The 18,087-nt window shown below is 45.7% G+C and overlaps 1 protein-coding gene across 5 annotated transcripts in view; it reads left to right on the top strand.

Annotated features, from left to right (window-relative positions):
* WAPL (WAPL cohesin release factor) overlaps positions 1-18,087 on the top strand; it is a 250,583-nt gene that overhangs the window by 92,848 nt on the left and 139,648 nt on the right. For all 5 annotated transcript variants that reach the window (XM_063958820.1, XM_063958819.1, XM_063958817.1 and 2 more), the window contains 4 exons: positions 3,583-3,678; positions 4,482-4,631; positions 5,808-5,944; positions 13,162-13,273. In XM_063958820.1, coding sequence (XP_063814890.1) covers positions 3,583-3,678; positions 4,482-4,631; positions 5,808-5,944; positions 13,162-13,273 — 495 coding nt within the window. The remainder of the gene's footprint in view (positions 1-3,582; positions 3,679-4,481; positions 4,632-5,807; positions 5,945-13,161; positions 13,274-18,087) is intronic.

The following is an 18,087-nucleotide window of genomic DNA, read 5'->3' as shown; positions in this document are numbered from 1 at the left end:
GGCTGGTTATGCTTAGGAGGGGAGACCCCACGCAATTTTTTCCTGTGTTTTTTTTTTTTAACCTTTTTTGCGCCGTCGGAAAAGTCGAATCCAGGACGCACTTATCCGTCAATTGGTCCGTTTTTCGACAGCGGGACTGTCTAATCCGTTTTTTATTGAATATGTCGAATTCCGGCACCCGCCGGCCGGAATTCGACGGTCGAATTGTGTCGAATTTAAAAACAAGCGAAAAAAAGCCGCAATTCGCCCGGAATTGCATATACCCCCTATGTACCTGTCTACTGTTAATGTGTTTGTCATGTAACTTATGTGAACGTTAACTGATTCAAAAAGTATACATCATTGTACTAAATAAGTCTGTACAGATTTGCGTTTTTATCTGTTTCTAAATTGCAATGTGGTGTAATAATGGGGAATGCTTCTTACTGTATTTCATGCATTTGATACATAGAAACATAATTGAAAGCTGAAATATTTTTCAGTGGGAGTGCTTTGGAAATGCAATGAAATGTCCTTTTAAATGTCCTTTATAAATGTGTTCCCACATGTATTTGACTATAGTTATCTTTCATGTTTCCAATTTTTTCTTGCTTCTCCCATCCACACCATCAAAAGCTACATGGAAATACCAGCCACAATTGACTTTCTAATATAGGTGATCGATCATGCTTCTGTCTAACCACAGACTCTCTACCCTTTGGGCAGAGCTATCTGTACCATTCATGTCATATGTGATATCTTCAATCTGCTTTTTCATAATATACAGTAATTATGTAGCCAGACCATATATAATACTGTGCAAAAGTTTTAGGCAGGGGTGGAAAAAATGCTGCAAAGTAAGAATGCTTTCAAAAATTGAAGTGTTGATAGTTGATGTCCAGAACTGGCAGAAACCAGTGGGTCCCAGATACACCTATCTACTGTTTAGAAAAGTCTGTCCAGAAGCGGTCTTCATGGAAGAATTGTGTCCTAAAAAGTCATAACTTTGACGTGGAAACCAGGCCCAGTGGTTGAATTATGCATGAAAACATAAGAGCTGAGGTGCAGGAAAATGTCAGCAGGTGCTCTGGACTGATGAGTCAAAATTAGAAATATTTGGCTGTAACAGAAAGCAGTTTGTTCGCTGAAGGGCTGGAGAGCAGTACAATAATGAGTGTCTGCAGGCAACAATGAAGCATGGGGATTTGGTCAAGGATAATGGTGTCCCCAATGCAGAGAAAAACACAGGTACTTATCCATCTTGCAGTAACATCAGCGAGATGTCTGATTGGCTCCAAAATTATTCTGCGGCAGGACAACGACTCCAAACATATAACAAATATCACTGAGCATTATTTTCAGCTTAAAGAAGAACCAGGAATCTTGAAAGTTATATGTCTGCCACAGAGCCCTGATCTGAACGTTGAGTCTGTCTGGGATTACATGGAGAGACAGAAAAATTTGAGCAAACCTACATCCACTGAAGATCTGTGTTTAGTTCTACAAGATGTTTGGAACAACCTCCCTGCCGAGTTCCTTCAAAAACTCTGCAAGGCCCCATATTTTAATCCGCAGAGTCTACTTGTGCTTCCTATTTGCATCATTTTGTGAATAGGATGCATTTTAATGGTGGTTAGTGGACACATCTGTATTCTGATCCTTTCCCATTACACAAGTTTTCAGTCTCCTTTTATATGTGCCAGGAAATAACATACTCATGCCTATATTTATCAATGAGTGATAAATTTCACCAGCCAATCAGCTCCTAACTTCCATGTCACAGGCTGTGCTTGAAAAATGACAGTTAAGAGCGGATTGGCTGGTGCAGTTTATCACTCGCATTGAAATTTATCACTCATTGATAAATAAGGGCACATATTTCTACTGGACCTAAAATTATCTAATCGTGGTGTTAGTACCTAAAATTACCTATTGTGACTGTTGGATCACAAGACCTAATACTGTTAAGTTTAAACTATATAAATTTACTATGGTAATGTGTGGAATGAGTAGTTTTCATATGTAATTCGTATACACAGATGTGTCCTGTTAGTATTGCTGCGTACCGTATACAATGCAACCACCAGCTACCAAGATTCGCGAGTGTACACACATACCCGCAATCTATTCACTTCTATGGGGAAGCATCCCAAGGCATAGCGCTTCCGTGATGCGTACGCATCACGGAAGCTAACACTGCAAGGAAGTAGCAGGACACATCTGTAATAATAAAGGCAGTGTTTAATACATAATGATATGTCGCATGGTTTTGTTTTACTTTCATACAACATAAAAATTCCTAAACTAAAATTAAAAAAAATTAGAAAATTCTAAAACATGGATTGAAGAAAACTGATTTTCTAGATCCTAAAAATCTGGGGCCTAATTATTATTAGTAATAGTAGTATTATTATTATTTGTATTTTTTGTGTGGCAGGGATCCGCAGTGGCTTACAAAGTACAGAAACAGTATGGACATTACAAAACATTGCAGGACATGGACAAGGTTTTTAGACATTGCTGCATCAGCAGTCCTAGTACCCAAGTAAGCAGCAGGGCAGCAGAACCCAAAGGTTTGATGCCGTTGTGGGCAATGGGGAGGGGATGATGGTATAATTCAGATGGAAAAGCACATGAGGGAAGAGGGTCTGCCCGTGAGAGCTCACTAGCTAAACCAGGGCTTGACAATTTTTTCTCAAATCTAGGAGCCAGACTAGCCCCCTTCCACCCCTCCGCCCCCCAAAAAAGCCCAAAAGCCAAAACTCCCCTTCCACAGCCACATCACTGAGTAGTCTCCCCACAAACCGCCACACAACCAATGGGATTTCCCCTGGCATATCAGCCTTTTGCATTCACACTGCAGTGCAGCTACCCCCCAGGCAAACAACCCCCCTCCCCTTCCCCCCGCAGCCACATTAGTAAGCAGCTAACCTCCACCGTCAACCAACCCCCACGGCCACACAAATAAGGAGGTGCCTACAGGCAAACAACCACTCCACAGCCTTCCTCTGGGCAAACTCCCTCCTACCCTGTGGCCACATCACTATCCTACCCCTCTGAAGCCACAATCCCTGGCCATGCATAGACCCTCTTATTGGAGATCTCTATGCAGCCGGAGTTTGGAGACAGCAGATAGAGCAGGATAGGACAGACAGGCACAGTAGTCAGCGCAGGTTGGGACAGACACTCAGCACATGCTCTCCTGTGCAAGAAATGGCTGCTGCAATACAGACACACCTCCAAAAATCTTTGCTGGGCTGGAGAGGATCTGCTTCCTCCCTGTAAAATCTAGGCGCCATGGCTACCTGGCCCCTGGGATTTGTCGAGCACTGAGCTAAACACATGTTGTATGTATACATAAATGCTATGTATTTAGCCTAATAGTGGTTTTCAACAATGTAAGGTAACTGAATATATATTTTTGGATGCCCTCGCATGTGATTTAGTTAACAGATTACTTGTGTTTTACACTTAAAGGAGAATATACATTACTAAAGAGCTCTATTCCTATAATAGAAATCTATTCCTGCACTTTCAGTGTATAATTAGCTATAGAGCTTTGATTTACTTGATTACATAACTGCAGAAATTATCTTGTTTCAGTCTCCAACAAAAGCAGTGTATAATGCAAGGCACTGGAACCAACCAGAGTCAGAGGAGCTCCCTGCCTTACCAGCACTGAAAGCTCAGTCTGCACCAGTAAGTGGCTCATACTACATAAAATCTTCAGTGTCATTGCTCAAAACTAATTTATGAACCTAGCATTTTGTAGCTGAAGTTTTCCGCTCTTGACAGATCACATTTGAATAGAAATGGATTACTGTGATCAGCTTGTAGTGTATTTAATACATGAAGAATGTGTTCTTAAACTTTGACTGGGCTTTCCTGCATTTCTCTCTGGAAAAACATGCATGCTATCTCAAACCTTTGCACAATTTTAGAATTGGTGCACATTCAGCCCTGTGTTACCTGCCATCATTTGACCAGACATGGCACCTTTTTTTATTCCAACTGATTGTCTGCCTTTAATTTGCCAGCCCTAACCAAAATTAAATCCAGGTCTAAAACCTCTTGGCAGCTGTGCGTTTATGAAAATTGTAAGCAGAACACCAAGCTTCTCTGCTTACCCAGTGAGGCATTTTGTTCTGTGCTTCCTTCCAAAGAATGCTAATCTGTTGGCAGAGGCCTTTTATTCTGTTAGAATGCTCTCTAGGGTGTTTCCTTCCAGTTTTTCATACTAATTAGAATGGGCCACGGTAGTAGACTTTTTAAGTATTAGCCATGTTCTCACTGGGATAGGGAAAGTTTAAGAATTTAATTTGTGTGTATATAGTGACACAAAGCTCAAATAAGCTTTGAAAATGTAGCTGCTGCTTTTTGTAAATGCTGCCAAAATGAATGTGCTACCTAATGCAACAAACGGTGTTCACTATATATTCTTTTATCATTTGCATCCTCATCCAGTGTATGTTTATGTATTTAGTGTTAATCTTTCTCTGTAGGCAAAACCTTCAGAGGCTCCATGTCCCAAGGATGATGGTGTGTTTAAGGCACCGGCTCCTCCTCCCAAAGTGATTAAAACTGTGACTATTCCCACACAGCCCTATCAAGACATAGTAACTGCACTGAAATGCAGGAAGGAGCATAAAGAGGTGAGTTTCTGATTATATTGTCGTACTCCAATAGTGTTCCCGGTAGAACAAGGGGAGGACTTCCCTGCGCATTCTCCCAAGAAGGGGGCATAACTGGCTGGGGAGAGGGGCACAGCCCTATTGGAGTCACTCTTGGGTGGTGTTCCCAGCACTTATGGAGGTGTTAGGTTACCCCCAAGCTCTCCCCTCATGGCATCTATTCACCAGCGGCTATCGGAACAAGCAACTTTTCCCACCAGCGGGACACTGCGGCCCGCGGGTGGGGTTGGCACTCGGCAGGCTATTTTGGCAGGGTGCATTTTGCCACTTTAAAATCGGACAGGGCACAGTGCACTGATAAAACAGCCTAGCGTGAACACAAATACCTATACTTTACTTTGGATCACATTAGAGGAAATATGTGCAAGCTATTAAAGAGCTCTATTGAGAGTGTTAATCCATGTGAAGAACTTTCATGTATAATTAGCAAAACATATTGCCCTAATCCAGTGGTTCCCAAACTGTCTCTCTAGGCACCCTCGGGCCTTGGATTGGTGGTCCAGTACCAAATCTTATTATTTATAGTCAAAGTGATAAGCAAAACCCAGTGCTAGTGGCTGCCAATCAAAAAACGTGGACAACCAGAAGCACACATCTGTACACCACCGCATAACTGGGGTGCCGGGGAAAAAATACTGAAACCCTAGGGTGCTGTTAATCAATGAAGTTTGGGAACCGCTGGCTTAATAAAAAAATAATAAAATAAAAAAAACCCTGTTAACTGCTGGCTGCATTTGGAGCGATACCAAGGGGATCAATTACCTCATGTAAATTCCCGTGACTAATTGACCCCCCCCCCCCCTAATTATTTTACTTTTCAGTATATGTAAAATGAACTAGAATATTTTTCAGAATACATTTTAGGTTGCATATATTGTTCTGATACCAACAAGTTCTGTGGATTTGTTCACATGTAAAATTGATCACAGACAAACCTACTGAATTGCAATGTTCCAACAATAAAGCATTTTTATGCAAGTATGGAAGAGGTTTAGTCAGGCAGTTGTATCTGAACATTGCATTTGATGATGGTTTACTAATGGTTGGACAACAGTAACTATAATGCTTGCTTACCCACATAATTAGGCAATCACTGAACCCATTATGACAGTTAAATTATGTATTTCTGTCTCCTAGCTGTACACCGTTGTTCAACACGTGAAGCACTTCAATGATGTGGTAGAATTTGGTGAAAATCAGGAGTTCACAGATGATATTGAGTACTTGCTCAGTGGACTGAAGAGTAACCAGCCCATAAACACGCGATGCCTTAGGTTGGTCATGTGCCTTGGGGTGTATTTATTGTATGGATTGCTATAAAGTAAAATGCATAGTTGGAAACTAAAAAGGTTCTTGTCTAGGTTTTACCTGTGCATGCCCATCATCCATATCGGGTGGTCAGAAGGAAGGCTTTTGGCTCAATATGTTGGCTGTACATGGCTCTCTACAGCTGCCAGGTGAAAGTGCTCATGGTATGGACAAGAATGTTTTTATTTCATTCTCTCCATTGTAACTGCACACAGTGCACCGTGTAGACCAGAGGTTCCCAAAGGCGGTCCTCAAGGCACCCCAACAGTCCAGCTTTTAGGTATATCCATGGCTCAGCACAGATGGTTAAATCAAATTGAGTGAGGTGCTAATTAAGTCGCCTGTGGCCAAGCATGGATACATGTAAAACCTGGACCATTGGGGTGCCTTGAGGGCCGCATTTGGGAACCTCTGGTGTAGACAACTCTGCAGAATGTGGGTCTTCTGCGTTATGAAGTGGAAATTCTGTAATACCACAATAATGAAGTCTGTAGAGAATTTCCTGCATGAAGGCAGGCAAATGAAGATGCAGATGACATTCTGGACTTTCTTATTGTGTAAATGTAATTATATTGCCCTTTTTCCTTGTACAATACCCTAAAAATAAAGAGAAGCAAAATACCCAATAATTCTTAATGTTGCTGAGATACAAAGTATATCTAAATTAGAAGCATATAGGTAATAACTGATTTGTGAATATCGTTCTCCATTTTTATTATTTAATTTTGCAGTTGCAGCTGTTTAATGGTGTCTCTCCTCACTGCAACATACAGATGAGTTTTAGCTCATCTTTTCTGCCTGCCACAGCAATCGCTGCCGTGTGGGGACACTTTACACTCACCCGCATTCCATTGAATCACATTGGTTCATACAATTCCATGAACGGGTCTCATGTGGGTGTGAATAGTCACAATCGTGACTTGTGAGCCCTTGCAACCCTTTTGTGGCTACGTTGATCGCATACACATCTGTAGGTGTTTGGACGCTAACAATAGTTACCTGTAATCACCACTTATCTAAACTCAGGCAGCCTCTGCCCAGCTACATTGTGGAGTCAAGCAGGACATGCAACTCCAGTGTCTCTTATGTTTAGAGAAAATAATATTATGTACTTCTATACCAACACACATTTGGGTGACACAATTCTTTTCCAACTAAAGGGCAGATTCAGTTAGCTGCATGGGGGTGGCTTTAGCTTTGGGTTTAATGCCAGGAACTATTCAGTTACTAGCCAATATTCCCGCACAGTAAGCCCGTGGCTAACGCACGTTAACCCATAGATTGCGGGTGAAGTGCACAGAGCCTTGAAGTTACCCTGCAAGGTAACCCCTAGTGGGTGCACTTAGCGTTGATTAGTCCTCTTAGCTCCTGAGGCTTTGAGGGGAAAAATACTCCGTAAATCACCTCTTGGGGCTTACCGCTCAGGCCAGTGGCAGTAATTGAATAGCTCAGGGCAGAGCTACAGTCGTGCAGTAACACTGAGGTTAATTGAATCTGCCTCCAAATATTTTACAAATAATTTATGTAGAGGCTTTGCAATGTGTTCATGTCCAGCGGTGTGTTTATGTAGTAGATATTTCTCTAACGTCCTAGTGGATGCTGGGGACTCCGTAAGGACCATGGGGAATAGACTGGCTCCGCAGGAGACATGGGCACTTTAAGAAAGAATTTAGATTCTGGTGTGCTCTGGCTCCTCCCTCTATGTCCCTCCTCCAGACCTCAGTTTGAATCTGTGCCCGGACGAGCTGGGTGCTGTTCAGTGAGCTCTCCTGAGCTTGTTGTAAGAAAGTATTTTGTTAGGTTTTTTATTTTCAGGGAGCTCTGCTGGCAACAGACTCCCTGCATCGTGGGACAGAGGGGAGAGAAGTAGCCCTACTCTCTGAAGCTAGGTCCTGTTTCTTAGGCTACTGGACACCATTAGCTCCAGAGGGATCGTACACAGGATCTCACCCTCGTCGTCCGATCCCAGAGCCGCGCCGCCGTCCCCCTCGCAGAGCCGGAAGACAGAAGCCGGGTGAGTATGAGAAGCAAGAAGACTCCGTTCTTCACATGAGGTAACGCACAGCACTGCAGCTGTGCGCCATTGCTCCAAACACACCTCACATATTCCGGTCACTGTAAGGGTGCAGGGCGCAGGGGGGGGCGCCCTGGGCAGCATATTGACCTTTTTTGGCAAAAGTACACATATATACAGTTGGGCACTGTATATATGTATGAGCCCCCGCCAAGAAAATGTATATTTTAGCGGGACAGAAGCCCGCCGTCGAGGGGGCGGGACTTCTTCCTCAGCACTCACCTGCGCCATTTTTTCTCCACAGCTCCACTGAGAGGAAGCTCCCCAGGCTCTCCCCTGCAGATACACGGTAGAAGAGGGTAAAAAGAGAGGGGGGGGGGCACATAATTAGGCGCACAAATCTATATAATCAGCAGCTACTGGGTTAACATTAAGTTACTGTGTTATTCCTGGGTTATATAGCGCTGGGGTGTGTGCTGGCATACTCTCTCTCTGTCTCTCCAAAGGGCCTTGTGAGGGATTTGTCTTCAGATGAGCATTCCCTGAGTGTGTGGTGTGTCGGTACGTGTGTCGACATGTCTGAGGTAAAAGGCTCCCCTAGGAGGAGATGGAGCAAATGTGTGTGTGAGTGGTGTCTCCGTCGACAACGCCGACACCTGTTTGGATATGTGAAATTAAGTGCTAAGGTAAAATTATTGCACAAAAGATTAGAGAACAGACAGGGAATCTACCCATGTCTGTCCCTATGTCGCAGAGACCTTCAGAGTCTCTCAATGCTCACTATCCAAAATAATAGACACTGATATCGACACGGAGTCTGACTCCAGTGTCGACTACGATAATGCAAAGTTACAGCCAAAATGGCAGGAAAGTATTCAATATATGATTATTGTAATAAAAAATGTTTTACATATCACTGATGACTCATCTGTCCCTGACACAAGGGTACACATGTTTAAGGGGAAGAAAGCTGAGGTAAATTTCCCTCCTCTCATGAAGAAAAAGAGCGGGAATCTCCAGACAAGAGACTGCAGTTTCCCACAAAGAATTCTCAGGGAGTATCCTTTCCCTACTAGGGCCAGGATACGATGGGAATCTTCCCCTAGGGTGTCACGTTGCCCAAAAGGTAGCGCTGACTTAACAGCTATCCTCGGGGATCCTGCAGATAGCATGCAGTAAAAGTACTTTGAAGTCCATTTACACACATTCTGGTACACTACTCAGACCGGCGATTGTGTCGGCATGGGTTTATAGCGCTGTAGCAGCGTGGAAAGATACTTTATCAGCAGAGATTGAGACCCTAGTATGTGTGTATGCATGTGTGTGTGTGTATATATATATATATATATATATATATATATATCTGTTTTAGATCTATATATATAAAACATGCCCAAAGAGACATTAGTCTACTGGGTTCTAGAGTCAACGCTATGTCGATTTCTGCTTGACGTGTCCTGTGGAACATGCAATGGACAGGTGATGCCGACTTAAGAGGCATATGGAAGGTTTACCTTACAAGGCTGAGGATTGTGTGGAGAAGGGATCTCGGACCTGGTCTGCACAGCTATAGCTGGTAATTCTGATCTTTTGCCTTATATTCCAGCACAGCCTAGGAAAACACGACATTATCAAATGCAGTCCTTTCGATCACAAAGAAACAAAGTCCGAGGTGCGTCCTTTCTTGACAGAGGCAGGGGCAGAGGAAAGAAGCTGCACAACACAGCCAGTTCCCAGGAACAGAAGTCTTCCCCGGCCTCTACAAAATCCACCGCATGTCACTCGGGCTCCACAGGCGGAGCTAGGCCCGGTGGGGGCACGTCTTCGAAATTTCAGCCACAAGTGGGTTCACTCCCTGTTGGATCCCTGGGCAATAGATATTGTGTCTCAGGGATACAAGCTGGACTTCGAGGAGATACCCCTCACCGACAGCCAGTGTTTACTGCAATTCGCAAATTGTATCTTCAACAGGGAAGGGGTTATTATTCAACCATGTTTGTGGTCCCGAAACCGGACAGTTTGTTCAGACCCATATTGAATTTAAAATCACTGAACATATACCTGAAAAGGTTCAAGATGGAATCGCTGAGAGCGGTCATCGCAAGCCTGGAAGGGGGGGATTTTATGGTGTCTCTGGACATAAAGGATGCATACCTTCATGTCCCCATTTATCCACATCATCAGGCGTACCTCAGATTTGTGGTACAGGATTGTCATTACCAATTTCAGATGATGCCGTTTGGTCTCTCCACGGCACCGAGAATAATTACCAAGGTAATGGCGGAAATGATGGTACTCCTGCGGAAGCAATGAGTCACAATTATCCCATACTTGGACGATCTCCTCATAAAAGCGAGATCAAGAGAGCAGTTGCTGATCAGCGTAGCACTTTCTCTGGAAGTGTAACGGCAACACGGTTGGATTATAAATATTCCAAAATCGCAGTTGGTTCCTAGGGCTCGTCTGCCTTTCCTAGGCATGATTCTAGACACAGACCAGAAAAGGGTTTATCTCCCGATAGAGAGAGCTCATGACACTGGTCAGGAACCTATTAAAACCAAAACAGGTGTCAGTGCATCACTGCACTCGAGTCCTGGGAAGGATGGTGGCATCATACGAGGCCTTTCCCTTCGGCAGGTTCTATGCGAGGACCTTTCAATGGGACTTACCTGACAGGTGGTCCGGATCACATCTTCAGATGCATCGGTTAATCACCCTATCCCCCAGGGCCAGGGTATCTCTCCTGTGGTGGCTGCAGAGTGCTCACCTTCTCGAGGGCCGCAGATTCTGCATTCGGGACTGGGTCCTGGAGACCACGGATGCAAGCCTCCGAGGGTGGGGAGCAGTCACACAGGGAAGAAATTTCCAAGGTCTGTGGTCAAGTCAGGAGACTTGCCTTGACATCAACATCCTGGAACTAAGGGCCGTATACAACGCCCTACGTCAAGCGGAGACCCTGCTACGCGACCAACCGGTTCTGATTCAGTCAGACACCATCACCGCAGTGGCTCATGTAAACCGACAAGGCGGCGCAAGGAGCAGGGTAGCGAGCCACCAGAATTCTTCGCTGGGCGGAAAATCACGTAAGCGCACTGTCAGCAGTGTTCATCCCGGGAGTGGACAACTGGGAAGCAGACTTCCTCAGCAGACACGACCTCCACCCGGGAGAGTGGGGACTTCATCAGGAAGTCTTCTCACAGACTGCAAGTCGGTGGGTACTGCCACAGGTGGACATGGCATCCCGCCTCAACAAAAAACTACAGAGGTATTGCGCCAGGCCAAGACACCCTCAGGCGATAGCTGTAGACGCCTGGTGACACCGTGGGTGTTCCAGTCGGTCTATGTATTTCCTCCTCCTCTTCTTCTCATGCCAAGGTGCTGAGAATAATAAGAAAAAGAGGAGTGAGAACGATACTCATTGTTCCAGATTGGCCACGAAGGACTTGGTATCCAGATCTGCAAGAAATGCTCACAGAGGACCCGTGGCCTCTTCATCTAAGACAGGACTTGTTGCAACAGGGGCCAAGACTTACCGCTGCTGCGTTTGACGGCATGGCGGTTGAACGCCGGATCCTAGCGGAAAAAGGCATTCCGGAGGAGGTCATTCCTACGCTGATAAAGGCTAGGAAGGACGTGACAACTCAACATTATCACCGTATATGGCGAAAATATGTTGCTTGGTGTGAGGCCAGGAATGCCCCTACGGAGGAATTCCAGCTGGGCCGTTTCCTTCACTTCCTACAGTCAGGAGTGAATTTGGGCCTAAAATTGGGGTCCATTAAGGTCCAGATTTCGGCCCTATCCATTTTCTTTCAAAAGGAGTTGACTTCTCTACCTGAAGTCCAGACGTTGTAAAGGGAGTGCTGCATATTCAACCCCCTTTTGTGCCTCCAGTGGCACCTTGGGATCTTAACGTGGTGTTGAGTTTCCTGAAATCCCACTTGTTTGAACCACTCAAAACGGTGGAATTGAAATATCTCACGTGGAAGGTGGTCATGCTGCTAGCCTTGGCTTCGGCTAGTCGTGTGTCAGAATTAGTGGCTTTGTCACATAAAAGCCCCTATCTGGTTTTCCATGCGGATAGAGCAGAGTTGCGGACCCGTCCACAATTCCTGCCAAAAGTGGTTTAATCTTTTCATATAAACCAACCTATTGTGGTGCCTGTGGCTACTACTGACTTGGAGGATTCCGAGTTGCTTGATGTGGTCAGGGCTTTGAAGGTTTATGTAGCCAGAACGGCTAGATTCAGGAAAACAGACTCTTTGTTTAACCTGTATGCTTCCAACAAGCTTGGTGCGCCTGCTTCAAAGCAAACTATTGATCGCTGGATCTGTAACACGATTCAGCAGGCTCATTCTGCGGCTGGATTGCCGCTGCCAAAATCAGTTAAGGCCCATTCCACTAGGAAGGTGGGCTCTTCTTGTGCGGCTGCCCGAGGGGTCTCGGCATTACAGCTGTGCCGAGCGGCTACTTGGTCAGGTTCAAACACTTTTGCAAAGTTCTACAAGTTTGATACCCTGGCTGAGGAGGACCTTGTGTTTGCTCATTCGGTGCTGCAGAGTCATCCGCACTCTCCCGCCCGTTTGGGAGCTTTGGTATAATCCCCATGGTCCTTACGGAGTCCCCAGCATCCACTAGGACGTTAGAGAAAATAAGATTTTACTTACCGGTAAATCTATTTCTCGTAGTCCGTAGTGGATGCTGGGCGCCCGTCCCAAGTGCGGACTTCTTCTGCAATATTTGTATATAGTTATTGCTGCAATAAGGGCTATGTTATGGTTGCATCAGGGTTGAACTGATGCTCTGTTGTTGTTCATACTGTTAACTGGGTAAAGTTATCACAAGTTATACGGTGTGATTGGTGTGGCTGGTATGAATCTTGCCCTGGATTACCAAAATCCTTTCCTTGTACGGTCAGCTCTTCCGGGCACAGTTTCTCTAACTAAGGTCTGGAGGAGGGACATAGAGGGAGGAGCCGGAGCACACCAGAATCTAAATTCTTTCTTAAAGTGCCCATGTCTCCTGCGGAGCCCGTCTATTCCCCATGGTACTTACGGAGTCCCCAGCATCCACTACGGACTACGAGAAATAGATTTACCGGTAAGTAAAATCTTACTTTTATTTATTTTGTGCTATTTTATTCTTTAATTTCTGTTTTGCTCCTCACAGTGTAATAAGCTTGGCGACAAAGTGTGCGATGCCAAGCTTCCGAATGCACCTGCGAGCACATGGAATGGTAGCCATGGTATTTAAAACACTGGACGACAGTCAGCATCACCAGGTACATCAACCCATTTATATATTTAAAAATATTGTACCCATTAATTGTGACTGCGCTATACGCAGATGTCCTCATACACTACTGCCTCAGTCACGCCAAACAGCTTTTCTCGGAGTGCCAGGCCCCATGCCACGCGGCTTGCACAGAGGGTCTTTTTTGCATCTTTTTCACTTGAATGTGCATCTTAGTTGCTATGCTGCAAGACTGCTCTGATTACTTTGATATTCAACACTTGTACATCTGTGTGCAAATGAGCCTGAATCTGTATGTGAAGGGCTACAATGTAGCATATGTGACTTTTCTCTATCATCCATCTGGGGGACGCTGCGCCGTTACTTGTGGGTTAGAGGTGTGTTGTAGTGGAGTTTGGCACAAAACTGCCTCCTCCCCCCTTAACCCCTCCCATCTCCTTCCTGCCTAGCCAGCAACTCCGTTTTAGTTTTGTGCCTGTGCATTACAGACACAGGCACAAAACTTTTGGACTTTTCTGAAGTACCTAGTCCCTGTATACAGGTGACAGGTACTGGTAGAGTGGGCTTAGTTAGAAAGAAGGTTTGTTCCCTCTCCGCTCTGCCGCTGGAGGGCCACCACACTTCGGCTCCATTCTTCCTTCTAATTGAACAGGATACCGGCAGGGATGAGGTACAGGACATCCACAATCTGTCACTGACAGTATTGGGCTGTCCCTTCTATTTCTAATGTCTATTTTGTTCTGTGTATCCTCCGTACAGCTCTATCCCCCCCCCCCCTCGCCCCTATGCGCTCCCCCTCCTCCCACCCCGCATCCACTCTCTGGAGGTGAGCGTTATTTGTCAAGGGTCCTTTTTTTTTTTTTTCTTCTTCTCCCTGCTACCGAGCAGTGTCCGGGAGAGTAGTATTACACTCCCCGGGACCGCCATACACTTTAACTGCTGCCCGCGAAAGCCGCTGTGTGTAGCGGCGCGCGGGAGACACGGACTTTCGGCTGCTGTACTCTTACTGAGAGCAGCCGCGGTGGTTACGTAATACATGAAGGGACGGATTTCCCGCCCTGCTCTGCCCGCGCACGCTTCCCTCCAGCATTTAGAGGGCTCCGGGCGCCATCTTCTCCAGCTGCAGACCCTGGGACGCTGTGCAACACACGCAGCCTAAGACACGGAGAGATCAGCAATTCTCACTCTATTAGAAGCAGCAGCACTTCTCACTCTGTTTATTCAGTGGGGATCAGCTAACTGCAGGTATATTTGTGGGTTATTTTCTCTAGCGCTAGTGAGAGATAGCAGACCTCTATTTTAGTGTCACTAAAATTGTGGGTTCACTGCTAGGTCACTGTTATAGGGGATTTATAGTTCATTTATAGTGCTCTTAAATATTGTTTAAAAAAAGAGAATACGGCCAATAAGCCAGACAAAACTACAAAGGGGAAAACAGCCTCGGTTGTTTATTTTTCCTGTTCAGTGTGGCTCAAAGCTGGCTAGAGGTAGCGCGGACACGGGTACCCTCTGTACTTCCTGCTCTGGTGCATCAGTGGCGGACCAGCAGGGAGGTTCCACAGATCAGTCTATGCCTCCATAGGCCAAGAACATGGTGGATGCCATTTCTGAATTGCGTCAGTCCAGATCGGAGGCTGAATTCAGTCAGACTCCGGTGGAGCCTCTGTGGGCTCAGAATATGGGCAAGTGTATTGCTGATTTAACTCCATTCTTTGAGCAAATTTGTAAACTCTGCCAACAGTTTCACTGCTACAAAACGGCCACAACCTTTGCCGGCTATAACCTTTCTGGGAGAGGAGTTGGATTCTCTGATGTCTCCATTGAAGGAGGGGGAAGTAGACACAGAATGGGACGAGGTTTCGGCTTGGGAAGACGAGGAGCTATCTACTAGCTCAGGTGTTAGATTGCTGATTGAAGCCATTCGTCAAACTCTTAATATTCAGGATACGGCAGTGGTGGAGACTTCCTCTGCTTTCTTCAAAAGACAGAAAAGACAAGTTACTGTCTTCCTTTCTTACTCTTACTTTGTGGATATTTTAAAGGAGCCCTGTCTTAAACCGGATTCTCGTTTCCAGGCTCCTAAGAAATTTAAATTTCTATATCCTTTTACAGAGGAGGACACAAGGTTTTGGGAAACGGCCCCGAAGGTAGACGCTCCTATTTCACATTTGGCGAAAGCTACGGTTATTCCCTCTGTACAGTCTGTGACTTTTAAAGACCCTACAGATAGGAAGATAGAAGCAATACTTAAATCTGTTTTCTTTATCATGTGGCGCTTGGGTCCTTAAGGCCGTGGATGACTGGCTAGCACAGGTCGTATCTGGAATGCAGTCTGATGATCCATCGGAAGCCATCCAATTAGCAGAACAGATCTCGGAGGCTCTTATGTGGGTGAGGCCTTATTAGATTCTGCCGCACTGCAGTCCCGTGTTTCTTCCTTGACCGTGTCAGCAAGACGGTCTCTTTGGCTTCGGGTTTTGAATGCTGATTCGGACTCAAAGCAGACCTTGACTGCGGTACCCTTTGAAGGGGAGTTTCTTTTTGGGTCGCAGTTAAAGAAGGTTATTTCAGATACTACAGGAGGCAAGAGCCCTTTTCTTCCAGTTGCTCCTCAAAAACCGAAATCCACAAAGTTTCAGATTCTCAGCTGTTGGACTCGGATGGGACCACATCTCGAATTGCAGTTGATCCGCTTGTCTGTAAAGACTCGTCAATCACTTCACTGGTGGCTTCACAGCCACAATTTGACCAAAGGAGCTCCATTCACAATTTGGTCTTGGATGATGGTCACCACAGACGCAAACCTCAGCGGTTGGGGAGCGGTGTTCCAAACTCATCACTTTCAAGGATGCTGGAACAGTCCGGAGTCAAAATTGCAGATCAACATTTTGGAGTTGAGGGCAATACTGTATGCACTCCTTCAGATTCAAACCATGGTAACAGGGTCATCCAGTTCGTGTTCAGTCTGACAACGCCACGGTAGTGGCTTACATAAACAAACAGGGAGGAACTCAAAGCTGGTCCACCATGAGAGAAGTCGCTCAGATTCTCACGTGGGCGGAACGTTGGGTTCTGTCAATATCCGCGATTCACATCCCTGGGGTCGAGAACTGGGAAGCAGATTTTTTAAGCCTTCACACAATTCATCTGGGAGAATGGAAGATTCACCAGGAGGTGTTTCTAACCCTAGTGGCCTGCTGGGGAATGCCCGACGTAGACCTGATAGCGTCTCGTCTCAACAAGAAGCTCCCTCACTACGGGTCGCGTACTCAGGATCCTCAAGCAGTTCTAATCGATGCCCTGACAGCCCCGTGGCATGTTCAACTGGGATATGTGTTTCCGCCAATTCCACTGATTCCACGTCTACTTCAACGCTTTAGGCGAGAAGGTCTCGCAATCATTCTGGTGGCTCCAGATTGGCCACGCCGGCAGTGGTACACACTTCTGCGCGCCATGGTTGTCGATGAACCCTTTCGTCTCCCCCTGCGACCAGATCTTCTTCAAGGACCATGTCGCCACCCAGATTTAAGTCGGCTGGCTTTGACGGCTTGGTTCTTGAATCCAACATTTTAAGGGCAAAAGGATTTTCTCATTCTGTTGTACAAACGATGATTCAGGCTAGAAAGCCGATGACTTCTGGAATTTACCACAGGGTATGGGGTATTTACATTGCTTGGTGTGAAAAGCGTGGGTTGACACCGCATTTGTGTTAGAATTCCTTGTCTACTATCTTTCCTTCAGGAGGGTCTCAATAAGGGTCTGAGACTTTCTTCACTAAAGGGTCAGGTTTCAGCCTTGTCGGTTCTATTTAAAAAGAAACTAGCTATCATTCCAGAGGTTCAGACATTCCTTCAGGGAGTACTTCGGATTCAGCCACCTTTTGTCCCTCCGGTTCCTCCCTGGGATTTAAACTTAGTCCTTACGGCTCTTCAAAAGTCTCCGTTTGAGCCTTTGGAATCTGTAGAACTACGTTATCTAACACTCAGTTGTTTTTCTTTTGGCTATTGCCTCAGCTAGACAGGTGTCTGAGTTGGCGGCTCTTTCTTGCAGACCACCCTTGTTAGTTTTTCATGATGACCGGGTGGTTCTGAGGACAAAGCCTTCCTTCCTTCCGAGGTTGTTCCATCTAAATCAGGACATTGTCCTTCCAGCGTTTGCTCTGTCTTCTATCGGAGAGAACTCCTATTTGGCCCTCTTGGATGTGGTTAGGGCCTTACGCATTTATTTGTCTCGCACAGAATCTTTCCGTTGTACGGATACATTGTTGGTATTGATTGATGCGCCCAAACAAGGTTGGCCGGCTTCCAAGAACACAGTGGCCCGTTGGGTAACGTCAGCCATCAGGCAGGCGTACGTGTCTTCAAATGTTTCGGTACCTGACTCAATTCAGGCTCATTCGACTAGAGCTGTTGGAGCCTCTTGGGCTGTTCGCGGTGGTGCATCTATTGAGCAGCTGTGCATGGCAGCCGTACATACTTTCACAAAGTTTTACCGTGTTCATACTTTCGGTTTGGAGACTGCCTCTGTTGGGCGTCAAGTCTTACAGACGGCTATGCCGTCTAAGTCTGCCTCCACTCATTAGCTTGCTTTGGGAAATCCCACAAGTAACGGCTCAGCGTCCCCCAGATGGATGAAAGAGAAGTAGGGATTTTTGTTTACCGTAAAATCTTTCTCTGTTTCCATCTGGGGGACGCTGCGATCCCTCCTGTATGTTTGTCTGGTTTAAACGGTTATTTTCTGTTCTACCTCCTTTGGCTTGGCTAAACGTTAACTTAGTTGCTGGCTAGGCAGGAAGGAGATGGGAGGGGTTAGAGGGTGGAGGAGGCAGTTTTTGATGGGTTC

The sequence above is a fragment of the Pseudophryne corroboree genome, chromosome 3, assembly GCF_028390025.1.
Source record: "Pseudophryne corroboree isolate aPseCor3 chromosome 3, aPseCor3.hap2, whole genome shotgun sequence".
Lineage (NCBI taxonomy): Eukaryota > Metazoa > Chordata > Amphibia > Anura > Myobatrachidae > Pseudophryne > Pseudophryne corroboree.
Note: the sequence above shows the minus strand (reverse complement) of the source record. Positions and strands in the feature narration are given on the sequence as shown.